An 18,818-nucleotide genomic window follows, 5' to 3' on the forward strand; every position below is an offset into this window, starting at 1 on the left:
CTGCAGTAAGGTGTGTGCAGCTGGAGGATGTATGTATGCCTGAGAGATGGTACAACACAGGAGAAATAGACTGAACGGTTGCGTGTGAAAGCGAGGAGGTACGTGTGTCTGAGATGGTACAATGCAGAAGAAATCACATGAACAGCTGGGTGTGTGCACTAGGATGTGTGCGAGCCTCTGGGAAGGTACAACACATGGGAGATAGCACACGGATAGTAGTATTGATCTATTGTTCACAGACTGAGCTACCCAAGTTGAATAAGATGCTCACTATCCTTACGTATAGGCTAAGTAAGCTGCAGCTGGTGGCTGAATACTGTGTAATTTGGAAACTGAATAAAGATCAATAAAAAAATAAGATCCTGGCTGCTAAGCAGTCATGATGGCTGATGGATCAGTCTGGGCGTATCTGTAAGAATAGAGTCAATGCTGTGATTGCATGAGGAAAAGGCAATAGTCTCTAGAAACAAGAATTACAACCTGTGCCTAAATGACGTCCTGCAAAAGGACAAATGTGGTCTACTACCTCTACATGCATACATATACGCTAAACACTCCTAGCAACAACCACCCTGTGCAGATGGGTGCCTGACCTACAAGCCACCATGTGCTGCTCTGCCTACCAGCATTATTCTAAAACATGCACGTTCTCCCAATAATTGCAAGAGACATGGCCAGTGTTAAAGCCTGCGACAAAGTGGATGTGCAAAAGAAAGGTAAAGCGCATCACTTAAAGGTCACAGAGGTCAACAATGAGGTTTACTGGTACAACTGGGCACCAACTGAAAAGAAAATCAAGAGGCGAATCAGCGCACCACCCAACACTGGATGTAAAACTAGCTTTAGCTTATAAAGCCACCCTTCACACCATCGTCCTTCATCACTCCCCTGTGTATTAAAATATGGTCTAAAATGAAACTTGGTGTCTCTGATCAAGGTACTTTCCCCCAATGAAATATTACCTCTCATCTTTGCAGGAGGGCCTAAAGGGACTGGAAATATCCAGAGAGAGAAACTTGCAGATTTCAGCGGCACTCCTAGAAATCCACTAGATTTCATTCTCTATCCCACGTGCATTTTTCTGAACGTCAACTAAACAGCATCGCTCCATTCCTCTCTCCCCGCCTAGAGGTTCCTTGAGATGTTCTTTGAATCTGACAGCACTCCGCTAAGGGGGAAGTCTGAGTTCATATCCTCCAGACCTACTGCTCACCTACAGCTTTTTTATTTGACATGTCCACAGAAAAAAGCAGGCAGAAGGGAATTCTCACTCATTATGGGCACAATCTCTTGTCCATGTTTATCCAGCAATGGTCTCAGAGTTGCAATTACACTTCACACAAAAGTTGGGGGTGAAGCGGTGTCCACGAAACGAGATTTAGGGCGCTCACACGCAGGGATAATTCCCCTGCTGTGCTGAGCGTTCTATTGAAACGGACGTGGCCGTGACGAGCTCAGCTCGTCATGAGCACACGAGAACCGTGGCTCATGACGAGCTCAGCTAGTCATGAGCACCGGGGCGCTGTGGGCGCCCCCCAGCACAGCAGGGGAATGTGCCCCACAGCCAAGGGGTTAAGCCCTGTGAAAGTCAGATGAGGCATGAAGATCATCCTAGGCATGAAAGTCAACTGGTGTTTGCAGGGTCTGCAGATCCCAAAGCATGCTTAAGTGTTGGAAACCCAATGGCACTGTCTTCTTGGCTATATTTAGTCAGTGTGCTCTCAATTGATTATACCAACCTCACAAATACTGCAGATCTGTGAGATCGTTTCTTGGGGCCTTTCAGCAGTATGCTGTGTGGGTGCTGGTGTTTACAATAACTGGTAACAGTAAGTAAACTATAGCATTTAATCACAGATGTACAAAAAAACAGGAAGTGCTTGCTTCTTCTGGGGCCATTATTACAACCACAAAGCTGGTTGCAGTGTTGGTGCTATTGACACTAGAATTCCAAATTACACTGAGAGTTAGTGCCTTATGTTACTCTATAGGGGAGTGTTCACGTGTTCCCTGGGAGCTTCAGGTCACATCTCATTAAAGTACCCTTTTTAAATAAAGCTAGTCAATGAAGAAGTGGAGCCAAACAGAATGACATTGCTAACTGGACAACTGTGGTCGCAGACACCTGCCTGCGTTTGTAGTTTATAGTTAAAAAATCCACTTCTGAAACCCATCACTCACTCAAAACCTCTTAAGGAGCAAACCTGTCTCAGTATTTTAACACTCTTCAGTGGGCAGAGGTAGCCATAGGTCAGCAACCGAAAAGAGCTTCAAAAATGTAAGAACCTTAAGGGTCTACACCTCAAAATGCCATGGTGGCTGTCAAAGAGTTGCAGCAGGAGGGTTACTCAAAGGACCATTGGCAAACACTGGACCCAGAGCTTCATCCAAGCCCAACTTGGAAGTACTGTTTAGGGTTCAAAGGGGACTTAAAACTACAATATCGCTTGAACCATAGGAATAATGGAAATGGCTCTAACTATTTCAGACTCAGTGAATTTGGTCACAACAAGGCAAAAACAATCATGGTGGTAAATACAGGCAATGTAAAGTAGCAAAGCATCTATGCATTTTCACAAATCTACGTGGTGATCTTTAGTAGTTTCTGTAACCCTGGACTCGTTTCACAGTTCATCTGACTACTTGATGGGCGAGTCCATACATTAAGCTCCCTGCAGGCCTTTAGCTGAATGGGCCGTGTGCCGGTCTTCCTAGAAAATATGGTAAAGCAATGAGCAATAAGGCTTCCTTTCTTCTCCAATCATCGCAAGTGCAAGTATGCTATAAAGTGCAGTGCTCATCCACAGCCTCAACGGTACAGCCTCTAAAAAAGATTATGTTCACGGAAGTCAACCTTCCAAACGCTGCGGTGTAGGTCCTTTGAGATGTTCATCTAAAATCTGGGTTTCTGGACCAACGTTGGTGGCACAGGCAAAATGAGTGTAAGTGCCAAAGCTTACTTTAACTAAAGTTTGAAATCCTCCTCCAATCGTAGATGCATCTCTGTCTTTGCCCATTGACTGGCAGGCATTTAAAGGTAGTCACAGGGCAGCTCAGTTACAACTGGTCGAGGTCCTTTGTTGATTCAGGTCCCACCAGTCAAGCCCGAGAGCTCTGGTGGCCTGGCGACAGTAGCAATAAGCAGATATTGAGTTTGGCTGCAATGATTGGAAAACCACGTTTTCATCTGAATGGATCAGGACTACGCATGTATCAACCAAATCTAATAACAGGAAGAGAAGTAATTAACAAAATGACAAGAACACTCCAATGTCCATGGACAAAGGACATCTCACCAGGAGATCAGGCAAACTGTCTCATACGTAAACCTACCACCCATGTTAGTAAGTCAGCCTCCCTGTCAGGTGTGTGCTGGCAATAAGCCCTGAACCATGATCTATAATACTATAAACCTCATAGCCTGGCAGGAAAGAACAGTAGGCAAGTCTCTCCTTGAAGGGAGGGATCACAGACTGTCTGTTCCATTGAAGGAAAAAGAAAGTAGCTAAAGAAGTGTACCAGGTAGAATTTTCAGCTTTGGTGCGGAGTTTTGTGTGTAGTATTGTGGCAGCCTCATCAGGACTTGCATTTGATCATCAATTACTGACTTAGTGTGGTATAAAAACAGACATATGTTTCTAAGACTTTGGCCTTTCTTAGTGTATTGGTGGCTGGATTGCCGGTCCACAAGGGCAACGGAAAGATAGCCTACGTTGACGTACCAAAGACTATCCGCCATACTTCAAGATCTTCGACAGTCAGGGGGAGATCCATGTGCCGTCAATAGAACCACTGCAGCTTTGCTGAGCGGGTGCCATGTTTAATGTGCCTGCCCAGCAACGTTTTTTACTCTTCAAAAACAGACTTCCAAAGTGGAAACTTGCATAGAAAAAAGAAATATGTCTGACAATCTGGGAGATTTTTGCACAGTGTGGACCCTGTTTGGGGCAACCAGGCTTGATGTGGCAGGGAACATGTAAAATGTATTATGGAACAACTGACCTCAATAGAGGAGACGTTCTTTTGTACACCGACTTTGGTCAGTGGCTGACGAGCCACTGGTCGAATGTTTCAGCAGGCAGAGCCAGCAGAGGTTCTGCCATCAGACACGTTGTTTCCTTTGAATCTAAACAGACATGGGGAATTCACAAGGTTGGCAGATGGGACATCTACTGCTTTTGAGTAGCTGTCCCACGTTCGTGAAACTCTGGAATTGGACTAGTAAGTTAATCAGCACAGTCAAAACAGCTTTATAGGTCCACCAGGTCGAAAAAGCTTCGTGGTTCTAATTAGCCTATAGGAAGGATGCCTCAAAGTTGTCAAGAGGATAATGCAGTTGCGGACGATCTCAGATTACTAATTGTGGGAAACCCAGAAGGTATTTCCGTTTTTTCAGCTCAATAAATGGGACTCTCTATTTCCTTGAAGAAGCACCTAGAAACAATCCGTTTCTATTTCCAGATTGCATTTACTAATACGCACTGTTTTCCTCCTGTTCTGGAAATGTATTTAATCCATTGTCTTTCCATTTTCCTGTTTCACTACTTTCAAATCAAAAGCACATTTCTAGCTTTGTTTATGGTTATTAGAATATCCACGGATGTCAGTTTAAATAAACTACACTGGCCAAGTGCTCCCTAACCAGAAGAACATGAATTGTGTGATAAAAGTTCTTTAACATGCCTGCTTTTATTGTATTGGCTCTTTCGAAAATATGCATAATATTCGAAAATAAACAAAAATATACTGGAAACAAATCAGAAGGAGATGAGATTTGGGAAAGCATCTCAGAACAGGGAGTTGAAACGTTTCAATATTAAAAGTATGATGTGTTGGGCTATTGTCCTTACAGTCTGAAAAGTTCTCTACATGGGTATGTTGAGGCACACAATTCAGTCATCATACTTGATCACAGATCTAATATTAATTTCAAATAAATTAAATGCACAGAGCGTGCTTCAATGTGTGTTAAATCTTATTTCTTGAGTAAAACCCAATCCCAATTCCTACCCAACACTTGCAATACTCACCACATAAGTGTGCCCAACGTTTACTGTGCTACACCACTGTAGGGCTCACTGTCAATTTAAGGGGTCACGAGCATTTTGGGATATAGCAAGTGTTAGTACGACTTGTAATATGAAATAGGGTTCTTTTCTGGCACATTGTGTCGCTGCAGTCACTACTTGTAAACCAAGTTAAATGTAGACCAATTTTTCTATTTAAATTTAGTGAAACAATCTGTAACAGAGAGACCGGCACCAGACAATATCAACCCCAACAACATTTTTTTGTTTTAATAACTTAAAATGAGAAAAACACACTTTGGTCCAACAGAGGGAGCAGGGCAGCACAAAGTGCTGTGAAAAGAAAAGCCATGACATGCTTATCTTGTTATGTATGAAACGTTGCCAAGTGAGAAAGTGTAGTTCAGTTGCACAGCTTTTTTTCCTGCCAGAAAGCTCTTTAAAACGTATGTAAAATAATGTTGTATTTCTACCAGGTCAGCAAAAAACATTTCACTCGCACAATTCCATTATTTTCGGCAGGAAAATAATAATGTAAAACACTTCAATTCCAAAATACTTCTGAAGTAATTTCTTCCTTGAATTTACCATGGTTGTCTTTAAAAAACAAGTCCAAATCACACCAGGAATTAGAAATAAATTTTCTCCTAAGTATCACTGATTCTCTGTCTGATGTTTCGGCTTTTCCCATTTTCAGTTTTCCTCTTCTTAAACACTGGATTTCCTATGGCTCCAGCATCTCCCAAAGATGTGATGGTTTTCTCCTTAAACTTCACCTTTGGCTCTTGAGGAACATCAAGTTCTGTTGCGTCAAAATAATCATACTCCACAGTGGGAAGTTCCAAATCCACCTTTTCACTGTTTCCGGAAATAAGATAATAAAAAATTGTAAAGTTTAGCACACACACATTTCTAAATAAGTATTTTAAAAAAAAATCAATGTTTTTTTGTATACGGATTAGCAAACTTTATGTAAATAAGTAAACATTTAAATATATATATATAAAAGTAATAAAAGAACAGTATTGGAGAAAACATACATGTAAAAACATACTCAATGATTACTAAACACCGAAATAAATACTTTAGTGATTGTATGCCTTACCCACTTATTTTAGCTGTGTAAAAATCCTCTCTAAAGTTCTTGAGCAGGAGTCTTAGATGGAAATTCACTTGCTTTATGCAGGATAAAGTAAACCTGGTCCTCTGTTTAAGTAAAAACTAAAACGCTTACATTTCACCTCAATATAGCTGTTATCTCCAGTTATCTTTTACTAATTATAACTGTAGTTGGTTGAACCGAAGGTGCATTACAGTCTGATAGGTATCATTGTGGACTCATAGACTTGATTGGGTTTACAAAGGCTTAAGTCTCAAACTTAACATGTACTACAGGTCAGTGAATTTAAAAGGAATATATTGCTGGTCTAATTTATAAGGTTTTAAAACAGTAATTTAAGAAAGTTGTACCCATTCAATCAGAAATAAGCATGAAGTAGAGTTACCCGCTTGGGTATCAGCAAAAGCAACATATATTATACCCAGAAAAGGCTGTGTAATAAAGGCTCAAACTATTCATGTAGGTCAAACATCTTTTTATAAAGTGTACCCATTCTAACCCAAGACCCCTCTCACTTTACTAAAGTTGGCGGTGTGGCATCCCTCATGGAGGAGGGCATATACTGCATGTCTAATAAAGCTACTTGAGCAGGTACCTTTGCTCTCAACATTGAGACAGAAAGTAGTAAAATGCAAAGCACTTTTCCTCATTGGCTTGAAACAGCAACAACAGAGAAGAGCCTCTGTAAGTATTACTGAACTTACTAGGGCCTCAGTCACCAGAAGAATCCTAGTACCAATATCATTTATATACTTCTTCCAACTCAAAATAAACGTGGAGGTCCTTCTGAAGCACTCACTCATGTCCTTCTGGATATGGATTTTTAACAAACCTGCAGCAAATTAGCCCATTAGATGTGGAACACCTCTCTCCAAACATACGGCGTCTCCATCCTCACCTTCCTCTTTGCTCCTCACCCCAGCTCTCTTCTCCAACAAACACTTTTTTTAAATATTTTTTTATTTATTTTAGTTGTAGTAACACTGCACGTGGAGCATAGCGAATCAATACATCACTCAGCAGTATATATATACTGCAATATTAGCGCCCAAAAATAATGAATCCCATCCACAGTATGCCTACCACTTCCAAAATTTGGAAATATTTCTCAGGACATTTTTCTAAAATGTATTTTATTCTTTTTAATACAAACAAAGCAAGGGCATGGATTATGTTGGATGATAGATCTGTAGTATCATCCGTTCCATTCCAAGCACACAAGCAAAATCGATTATGCAATTAGAAACAAACAGAAATAATAAACACATTAACAGTGGAGTCTTCCAGAGAAGGCGAACAGGTAGTGTCTCCCAAATGCACAACAAAACATCCAAAAGATGTAAATGCAGCGCACAATGTGTCCAAAGCAGGAGGGAACAGGGTAGCACGTAAATACAAGCAGACACACCCTTTTAAAGCAGTCGTCCCTCCCCCAGCCTACACATCTTCCCCAGTACATGAATCCCACAAATATCGGGCCACCTAGCCATCCATCAGGGGCTGACGTCCCAGCTGTGTGTGGGAACGTTATTGTGCACTCTAATAACACCCCCAGTCTCATTCCACCCGATACCCGAGTGTAAGGCTCAGGCCATATTGTCGGATCCTCAAGCCCAGAGGAATATATATCTATGGATTTTCCTACTTTGCAGTCCTGCATAACGGGGAGAAGCGGGTGCAAGGACAGTCCCGATAAGAGTTCTAGTGTTTAGCAAAGTTTCTCTTAGCAATCATTGCACCAAATCCCACCAAGATCCAGGTCCGGGTCCCCATCCCAGAGCTCCTAGTAGGACTTCATGTGTGCACCCTCCTGAACATTACTGACCTTTAATATTCCTATCTGGTCACAGTCATTAAATCCCTTCAGTCGCACCACCTGGTGCAAAGAGCTACTTCTCCAGAGGGAAGTCTCATGTGTCATCCTTCAGCCACAGCTGGTCCCATCCCAGCACTGACCTCCACCCCTGGAGAACCATACTTTGGTCACTTTTAGGAGTGCACTGGGAATGGACGCAATATACAAAAGGTCCAATATATTGTCCAGGTCAATCAACGCTATCTCCCCCTCAATGAGGGGGGCCTTTCATCCCCCGTGCATTATCAACCAGTGTTTGTGCCGCCCATTCATATAGAAGGATATCCGCCATGGTGAGCCCTCCATAAAACTTTGGATTGTACAAACTTGCCAAAGGGTATCCTAGGGGGCTTTTTCAACCATAGAAACAGAGGCACTTCGGTCAACAGGACATCGGACCAGCCAGTTCTGTAGAATGAAGAGAGGAATATTCTGGAGCACATACATTGTGCGCTGTAAGACCACCATCTTGAACAGGGCTACTCTGCTCAAGATTCTGATTGGTAATTTGGCCCCTCTATCCAGGTCATCTTGGGATTTACGTAGAGGTAGTGAAATGTTCAGGCTCCGGGTTAGATCTGGTTCTTGAGCCATGTGCATGCCCAGATAGTGGAAACTGAGACAACATACCTGGAGATTCGGCTGCCAGGACCTACGCCCCATGTTCACCTCTCAGGGAGATCAGGAAGAATTGTGGCCATTTGACACGAAGTGAGGAAATCAAAAAAGGGGAAGGAAGAGGTGGTGCTGTGTGGCACCGAGGTGGGCACGTCCTCCTCTTGCGAAAGTAACAGTAATCAGAAAGGTCCACCTCAAAGAGGATCGGTGTGTATCCTATTGTCTATGGAATACACACAATGTGTTAAAATACCCCTCACACACCAAAAGGGCCCTTGGTGTCATGCTTCATCATCGGGGTCTTCCCGCCCCGCTGCCGGACGGGGCAGTGCTGCGACAAGCGACTACGCTGGAGCACCTTTAAACGTGGGTGCTATGTGAGTGAACTTGAGTGAGTGTCAGTGGGGTCAGGGGTGATGAAAAGGTGATGTTAAAAAATACCTGGCCTGGTGATAGAAAAAACTATTTAATAAACACTGGCTGGTATTATTAAAAAAGTGGTGTCGGAAAGGATAAGCGGGTTAATGGGCTTACTTTCCTGTGCGGGTCAACATGTTTCGGGGCGCCATGCCCCTTCGTCAGGACCGGGGACAGATCCCCCTGTCACTCACTAATGTTTCTCCACAATAAAGTGTATGTACAAAGAAGTGTGGTGGTGATCTTATTTATCAATGTGTATAAATATACAGTTTATATTAATACACTTCCCTTGCTAATGCTAAGATACTGATGTAGTATGCCTAAAAGACAAGAGCACAGTATTATTAATGCGCGGATCCCACAGCGCTAATCTCTGTATTGCCTGTAAGGAGAAAAAGGACAAACATACATATAGCAGTAGTCTGGCGCGAGGGAACCCAAGAAGGGAGTCCATAATTTTCATAGTTATTAAGGTGTTAGATACTACACAGTTAAGCACACACATAATTGAGCTCACACATTGTGTACATGTCCAGTACAGTAAATTCCAATGGAGAGATACTGCACTTATTTTAAAAGATACATACTTAGCAAGGTGAGGAACAATGCCCCATGAGCCAACTCTAGAGCGAAGGGTATTTGAGGGTCCAACTGCAGGTGAGACAAAGATGGGGAAAAAAGAAGAAAAATAGGGGGTTTCTGGTCCCAGTATTCTGATGGTAAGTAACTTAGAAGTGTGGTAGTGAAACCACATAAGCCACTGTCTTTTAGTCTTCCCCATTCGGCTATGCCGTACTTACTCAACCCCCAGCCTCGTTGTGCTTCCTCCTCCGTCCGTGGCTTCCGTGATAGTGAGGATGGAAGTTTGGGCGGGTGTTTTTATAGTGGTGTTAATAGGTAAATCAGGGCTGGTCTAATTAGTTATGGGCTTCTGACTCCGGACAGCTGTGCCAGAAAGGAAGGGTGTTTAGGTCTGGTTAGTGCGGTGGCCATTGTCTTGGTCCAACCGCTGTCTGGTGCGTAATGCGCATGGGCGGAAGAGTGTTTCCAGGCCGCGCATGCGGGGTGGAATGTGATCGGTCCGAGCATGCGCGGTGGAAAGGGTAAACACTACGCATGCGCGGGCGGCAGTGGCCAAAAAGTTTTTTCCCAAGAAACAACTCCAAGATGTTACACAACAGCCTGTCCGCTTTATGCATCATGAGTTTTGTTAAACTTTATTTTGTAAATTGAAGGTATGAGCCAATACAAACCCTTTTCATTCGCATGCATTGTGCCACTGCCGCCCGCGCATGCGTAGTGTTTACCCTTTCCACCTCGCATGCTCGGACCGATCACATTCCACCACGCATGCGCGGCCTGGAAACACGCTTCCGCCCATGCGCATTACGCACCAGACAGCGGTTGGACCAAGACGGTGATTTTTACCTCCCTAACCACTTTAACTTAACCTAAAAGAGATATCTACATGGCGATTAGTCACGGGGAACTTCGGAACAAACCACCATTCCCTGTGCTAACAAAATAAAAAAAGATCGATGACTAGTTAACAATGGCCACCGCACTAACCAGACCTAAACACCCTTCCTTTCTGGCACAGCTGTCCGGAGTCAGAAGCCCTTAACTAATTAGACCAGCCCTGATTTACCTATTAACACCACTATAAAAACACCCGCCCAAACTTCCATCCTCACTATCACGGAAGCCACGGACGGAGGAGGAAGCACAACGAGGCTGGGGGTTGAGTAAGTACGGCATAGCCGAATGGGGAAGACTAAAAGACAGTGGCTTATGTGGTTTCACTACCACACTTCTAAGTTACTTACCATCAGAATACTGGGACCAGAAACCCCCTATTTTTCTTCTTTTTTCCCATCTTTGTCTCACCTGCAGTTGGACCCTCAAATACCCTTCGCTCTAGAGTTGGCTCATGGGGCATTGTTCCTCACCTTGCTAAGTATGTATCTTTTAAAATAAGTGCAGTATCTCTCCATTTGAATTTACTGTACTGGACATGTAAACAATGTGTGAGCTCAATTATGTGTGTGCTTAACTGTGTAGTATCTAACACCTTAATAACTATGAAAATTATGGACTCCCTTCTCGGGTTCCCTAGCGCCAGACTACTGCTATATGTATGTTTGTCCTTTTTCTCCTTACAGGCAATACAGAGATTAGCGCTGTGGGATCCGCACATTAATAATACTGAGCTCTTGTCTTTTAGGCATACTACATTAGTATCTTAGCATTAGCAAGGGAAGTGTATTAATATAAACTGTATATTTATATGATAAATAAGATCACCACCACACTTCTTTGTACATACACTTTATTGTGGAGAAACATTAGTGAGTGACAGGGGGATCTGTCCCCGGTCCTGACGAAGGGGCATGGCGCCCCGAAACATGTTGACCCGCACAGGAAAGTAAGCCCATTAACCCGCTTATCCTTTCCGACACCACTTTTTTAATAATACCAGCCAGTGTTTATTAAATAGTTTTTTCTATCACCAGGCCAGGTATTTTTTAACATCACCTTTTCATCACCCCTGACTCCACTGACACTCACTCAAATTCACTCACATAGCACCAACATTTAAAGGTGCTCCAGCGTAGTCGCTTGTCGCAGCACTGCCCCGTCCGGCAGCCAGGCAGGAAGACCCCGATGATGAAGCATGACACCAAGGGCCCTTTTGGTGTGTGAGGGGTATTTTAACACCATAGACAATAGGATACAATAGGATACACACCGATCCTCTTAGAGGTGGACCTTTCTGATTACTGTTCATTTGACAAGAAGGCCAGATGCCTCACCAAAAGTGTCCAGGATGGGAATTAGCCGGGGCCCTGTAAATAGCAGGGCGAGCCAGGAATAAAAGATCATCATCCAGATACAGAGTGATTCAATCCTCCATTTGCATAGCCAATCAAAACTCCAGACCTGTGTGTCACATAGTACCCACACCGCCAGCAGGTCTATGGGCAGTGCAAATAGATGGGGGGTGACGGGACAACACTGTTGGTCCCTTTATGAATCGGGAACCAGGAGGAAAAGACACCATTCACTCAGCCTGGTTTTGTGGCTGTGTATATGCTACATGGACAGCATAAAAGGGAGTCCAAAGCGCAACTTAAGCAGTACCTCTTCCAGGAATGCCTAGTCCAGCAAACTGCAGGCTTTTTCGAAATCAATGAGCATTAAACACAATAGAGCATTTTGGGTATTGGGAGTGTGTAAGGGCTAAGTGGACTCTGTGCGCAGTGTCTCATACCAGTAAAGGAATTTGCCTTTTTCCCTGCCATTCATACACTTGCCTGGTGGAGGTCACTCAGCATTGATGGACTATCCCCAAACATACCTATCGTATTCAGAAGCTCCGTCCATCACCACCCCCTTTTGAACCGCTTTGTCGCCATAAGTTGGCAGGGTATGCTCAGACGTGAGTCCCTTGCTCACTTTGCCACTGGATTCAAGCAAGCCTGGCTGAAGACGGCTGTAATGCCAGAAATCGGTCCTAGGAAGCTTGAATCCGGACCAGGGAAGGCATGGCTTGGCAGTTCGGGCTGGACTGTTCCCATGAGGCACGGGGTCAGACTGATTTGTATATGGCCATGTCTGAACTGGGGTGGCAGAGTGGGCTCAAGAACGGTGATGGATTAAACCCAGATCTGTTGACTGGGTGTGAGTGTTTGATTGGTTCAGATGCTCCGTTCATCACCACCCCCTTTTGAACCGCTTAGGGACATTCTAGCCAGTTCCAAATGGCATTTCACGTGCACCATCTGGTGTATGTGATTATCTCGTTCAGATGCTAGATTTTCTGTCTCAAGGGCATTAATTTGGGCATATTTCTCCAGTTCTTTGCCTCTGAGGTATGAGTGGGCAATTTCCCTCATGGAGGCCTTACTGGCTGGCACCAGCACCCAAGGAGACTTCACTAACCCTTGACTGATCTCCAAGAATGCTTGCAGTTCATGGCGTAGAAATGGGGTAAAGTGGTCAGGAACCGGGCGCTAAGATGCCAAACTAGTCACTCCCCAGCACTATGTGTAGCAAAATAGACCATGACTGGATATACCCCTGGGCAAGACAAGGGAAGCTGTTATACGTAGCATATCGGAGGCTGGAAGTAGCAAAAGGTCAATGTGAGACACTGACTCGTGAGTCGCAGATGCGCAAGTGTACCCTGGGGTTCGTGGATTTCAGACCCTCCAAGCATTACACAGTTTCAGGCTGTCAACCCAGTTGGCTAAACCTCTCCCCACCCACTGTATCGTTACTAGGCCTGGGTAGGTCAATGGGATACATGATTTCATGGATGCCCTCCCCACCCCCCCAATAACCGCAGTGTTGAGGGAAGAGTCCCAGAATGAGTTCTCTGAAGTTCTCTAGAGTGGATTTAGCCTATAAAAAGGGAACATAAACACTCAAGATATTATAATGGGTGCCCTCTAGAGAGCCCTTGAGAATCACATGACGATACCAAAGGGGATGATGGACGGAGCGTTAGAGCAAATCAAACACTCACCCCCAGTCAACTGACCTGGGTTTAATCCATAATAATTCTTTAGCTCACACCACCACCCCAGTTCGGACATGGCCATATACAAATCAGTCTGACCCTGTGCTTCATGGGAACAGTCCAGCCCGAACAGCCAAGCCATGTCTTCCCTGGACTGGAAACAAGCATCCTAGGACCGGTTTCGGGTTCATAACCCTCATCAGCCAGGCTATCTTGAATCCAGTGGCAAAGTGAGCAAGGGACCCACGTCTGGGCATACCCTGCCAACATATGGCGAACAAAGCGATACCAAAGGGGATGATGGACGGAGCGTTAGAGCAAATCAAACACTCACCCCCAGTCAACTGATCTGGGTTTAATCCATCATCATTCTTTAGCTCACTCCACCACCCCTGTTCAGATATGCCATATGCAAATCAGTCTGACCATGTGCCTCATGGGAACAGTCCAGCCCGAACTGCCAAGCCATGTCTGCCCAGGACCGGAAACAAGCATCCTGGGACCGGTTTTGGGTTCATAACCCTCATCAGCCAGGCTATCTTGAATCCAGTGGCAAAGTGAGCAAGGGACCCACGTCTGGGCATACCCTGCCAATTTAGGGCGAACAAAGAATCCCATAGCAACTTAGCGTGTCAAGAGAGGTCCAGGAGACAGCAAAAGGCAACGTTTTATGAAGGAGTATCGCTTCGGAAATACCCTGTGTGATAGATCGTGTTGTACCCATATCGAGCAAAGAAAGCGCCTCTGGTGCATAGGAGATAAGTCTCCTGAAGCAACAGAATTGCCGGTGAGTGGTGTTGAGCGAATTGCAGGATCCCACCTCTCTTAATCTGGTCAAGCAGACCATTAATGTTCAAAGTCATTAACGTAAAGGCAGCAATATTGAGTATTACAGTGGATAATGTTGTGGGACAGGGAGGGCTGCATGTGAATCATCAGCGTCTGGTCAACTCCAGTAGGCCCTGGCCCCACTCTTATCTCAGACAACTAGGAACAACACATCTGGTTGTCAGCTCAGAATACAGCTCTTTACACGCTGCTGATCCTGATCTTCAAAACCATGAATGGACGCTCCTAGCATTACCTCTCTTCAACCCTCCGCAGATTTGATCAGACTTGTAATGTACAAGTATGGCTAACCTGAATCACCTGGTCACACAAAAACAACCACGTGCAGCATTGAAATTTGAGTCATTTTATTTTCTGAGACCCTTACAGTGAAAACATCAGTTAACACAACCATTTTAAACCAGCAAAATACTGAAATTCACCACTTACAGCCATCTCAAGTACCTATAACTTGTGGCCTACAGTAACTATTTCTCGCTCCCTCACCATGCACAGTGATGTCATCAATTATGTCTTTTCAGCTGTTGCAGTGATGTTATCAATGATGTCATAGATAATGTCATGAATGATGTAATATGTGCGGGCAATTAACAGTGCCTGGCTAACCTTCTACTGATTCTGTTTTTACTAGATCATCATTAAAATGAACTAGTAAAAACAGAGCAGCTCGAAGGTAGACGATTGTTTATGTGCAGACTTGAGGGCAATGAGCAATTTGAGAATATAGAGATAATTTTTTACTGAAACTACATAAGGGTAATTATCCTTAAAAGACTATGTTTACCAAATAGTCTGTATGATAGGTGCATTTTTGTTGACTTTTATTGTATGTATCCTTTGTATATGTTCCCCTTGTGTATGTTTTACCAGAGCCATACTACTATAGTCTATTATACCAAGAAGGAGAAGGTAACTGAGCACGTAGGGCTTAATGCATAAAGGTGTTATTATGAAATTCTCATTTAGTCAGCCTGGATTTTTAGTCTAACTATAATAAAATATGGGTTTGTTAGTTTACGGATGTCCAGTCAATAAGGTTTATTTCTCGCATGTGATTCACGGTGTGATGAAACACGTGTCGGCTGGCTATTATTTTCTGTACTGACCAACACAGGATCTGGTCTTCCCGATTAGTGGATTTGCTGAGTCTGACGACTTAGCTGATCTGCTAGAGTGTTTTGTACTCCTAGGACGTGTTGGGCTAAGAGGAAGATCTTTAGTGGTATAGCCCATCTCCATATCTGCTGCGCTAACAGAGAGCTGCAGAGAGTGTGTTCCCCCTTGTTTGTTTATGTAGTAAATAGCGGTCATATTGTCTGTGTGGACTAAGACAGCCTTGCCTGACACTTGATTTTGAAATGCTTTTAGGACTAGAAACACAGCTAGCAATTCCAAGTGGTTGATGTGGAGTAACTTTTTCTGCGGTGTCCACCTTCCTTGTGTGGTGTGATGCAGTATGTGAGCTCCCCAGCCGGAGAGTGATGCGTCCGCTGTCATGACTATCTGAAGAACTGGCACTAGGAACAGTCGCCCTTTGGAAAGGTTTTTGGTGTTCCACCATTGCAGAGAACGATGAGTCCGACCGTCTACCAACACTAGGTCTGTTAATTGACCCTGAGCTTGGTTAATGTAAAAAATGGAAATTGATACTTGTATAGCGCACTACTCACCCGCAAGGGTCTCAAGGCGCTTGTACGAATACCGCTGTGGAACCCATCCTGGCTTTCCCTGTGAGGTGTCCACTCCTGGGCACCCCCAAGGTGGAGGCCAGGCATCCTTAGCGTTGTGGGGGCCGTTGTGGAGATTAAGCAAGCTATTGCCCAGAGTTGCAGAGTGGGACTCCATGATTGGAATAGGCACCGAGGCGAGAATTATCAGGTCCGTGGAATTTTGAGCCCAAGACCCGCCGAGGTGGGGAATTGAACCCTGGTCCCGGGCTAGACCTCTGCATCAGGGTCTGCCGCTCTAACCATTGAGCCACACTTCTCCACTGGCATGCTAGGCACTCTTGAAGTGGAGGCATTTGCAGTCTTGCGTGAGGTACTACAAATATGCAAGATGCCATAATTCCTATGAGCTGCAAAAACAGTCAAGCTGGAAGCGAGTGTTGCAGTTTGACTCAAGTTAGGAGAGTTTGTACACTTGTTATCCTGGCTGGAGAGGGATAGGCTAGTGTTAGTTGGGTGTTTATTGTAGCGCCGAGATATTGTTGTATGTGTGAGGGTTGCAGATGTGACTTGGTTTGATTTATTGTGCATCCCAAGTAGTGAAGCAGTTGAATAGTAGAGTGAGTGTGGTGTACACACTGGCTGTATGAGCTGGCTTTTATGAGCCAGTCGTCTAGATAAAGGAAGACATGAATATGCTGTCTTCTTAAGTGTGCTGCTATCACTGCTAGGCATTTGGTAAACACCCTTGGCGCTGTTGTGACTCCGAATGGGAGCACTTTGAACTGGTAGTGCTGTCCGTCTAGCACTAATCTGAGATATTTTCTGTGCGCTGTGTGAATGGGAATATGGAAGTAGGCGTCCTTGAGATCTAGAGTGACAAGGGAAGTTGTTTTGTACCAGGAGTGGAAGGACTTGTTGGAGTGTGACCATATGAAAATGATCCGACTGTATGTAAATATTTAGGGGCCTGAGGTCTAGGATAGGTCTTAAGGATCTGTCCTTTTTTGGTATTAGAAAATATAGGGAGTATAGTCCCTAGTTTTTCTGATGGTCCGGCACTATTTCTATTGCATTTTTCTGCAAGAGAGATGTTACTTCCTGTCTGAGCAGTGTTAAATGTTCTTGTGACATTGGACTCTGCTTGGGTGGTATGTTTGGGGGGGTGGATGTTAGTTCTAGACAGTAACCTGATTGAACTATCTGTAGCACCCACCTTTCTGATGTGATGTTTTCCCAGGCTGGCAGGTATTGTTAAAGTCTTCCCCCGACAGGAGTGGAATGGGACGAGGGAAGGGAGTCATTGGGCAGGGGTAGAGGCAGAGCGGGAGTTGTTATTTTTACCTCTGCCTTTGTTATTGTTACCCCTGTGATCCCCCCTTTGGTAGTCCTTGCTGTAAGTGGACTGTGTAGGGGCTTTGTACGAGGTAGAAGCTGTGTCTGAAGTATATCCCCTGGTGGCACCTCGATAGGATGAGCGACGAAATGAACGTCTGGGAGCCTGCGACTGCAGAGCTGCCATACATTTGGCGGTGTCTGTATTCTTTTTCTTGTTTTCTAGTGATACATCTACGTTGGGTCCAAATAGGTGTTGCTCATCAAAGGGCTGATTAAGAATGGCACTTTGCACCTCGGGTTGGAACCCTGATATACGTAGCTAGGCGTGTCTGCGTAGTAAAATGCTGGTGTTAACTGCCCTAGAGACAGTACCTGCTGCATCGAGTGCACACCAAATAGAGGTGTTTGTGATGTTTTCCTCTCTTGGATAAGCTTGTTTGCTCTATCCTTGTACTTGTCAAGGAGGTGCCTCATTAATGACTCTAGCTCGTCATAAGGTGCCCTGTCATATCTGGCTAATAATGCCTGTGTATTGGCGATACGCCACATGTTTGCTGCTTGAGACGCTGTTCTTTTCCCTGATGCGTTAAGTAGCTTAGACTCCTTATCTGGTGGTGCAGCCTCTCGTGATGACTGAGTTTGCTCTCTTGCGTGCATTGGAAACTACAAGTGAGTCTAATGGTACTGGACCTTTAATATATGCTGGGTCTGAGGGAGCAGCTTTATATTTTTTCTCTATACAAGGGTTAATGACCCGAGTTCTGACTGGGTCCTTGAAGACTTCAGGAGCATGCTTGATCACTCCTTTGAGCATCGGTAAAATGGATGAGGACCTTTGTGCATTATCAAAGGTATCCATTAGGAGGTCTTCCTCAACAGGGTCTGTATGTATGTCCACTCCATGATATTGTGCAGCCCTGTGAATTAATTCATTAAACCCTATAGTGTCTTCTAGTGGGGAAGGCCTCGAGGGGTGTAAGTCATCCTGAGGGACATTTGGGACATCTGGGGTGGTATAATCAGCCCACGAGTCAGGGGCTCCTGTAGGCGTGGCTGGATCAGGTAGGCTACCCCCCATATCATCAGAGCTATCATCCCTGTCTGGTATGATGGAGGATGCTGGGGAATGCTGTGGTATGGGAGGATGTAGTGATGGCACAGGTGAAAGAGAAGGGAAAGGCAGTCTTAGGGGAGAGGTAGCCATGTCCTTTTTAGGTTTTGCCTAGCGAAAGCTGCGCTCTGCGCAGCTTTTCGCGCAGGCGAAATCCTGTTGAGAACTGTAGTGTGGCTTTGGTTCGGCCCTCGTCATTGATTGGCTGGCTCCGTAAACGGAGCCTTGCCATTGGACGAGGGGCCTGTCCGTCAATGCCGGACCAGACACGGGGGCGTTCCTGACATTCTT

At 44.6% G+C, this 18,818-nt stretch overlaps 1 protein-coding gene across 2 annotated transcripts in view; it reads right to left on the reverse strand.

Moving 5' to 3' along the window:
- Positions 1–5,271: 5,271 nt before the first annotated feature.
- The window catches only part of WBP4 (WW domain binding protein 4), a 218,061-nt gene continuing 204,514 nt past the window's right edge, over positions 5,272–18,818 (reverse strand). For both annotated transcript variants that reach the window (XM_078657391.1, XM_078657392.1), the window contains exon 10: positions 5,272–5,885. In XM_078657391.1, the coding sequence (XP_078513517.1) occupies positions 5,675–5,885 (211 nt within the window). In that variant the 3' untranslated portion in view covers positions 5,272–5,674. The remainder of the gene's footprint in view (positions 5,886–18,818) is intronic.

Source organism: Lissotriton helveticus, chromosome 8, assembly GCF_964261635.1.
Source record: "Lissotriton helveticus chromosome 8, aLisHel1.1, whole genome shotgun sequence".
Taxonomy (NCBI): domain Eukaryota; kingdom Metazoa; phylum Chordata; class Amphibia; order Caudata; family Salamandridae; genus Lissotriton; species Lissotriton helveticus.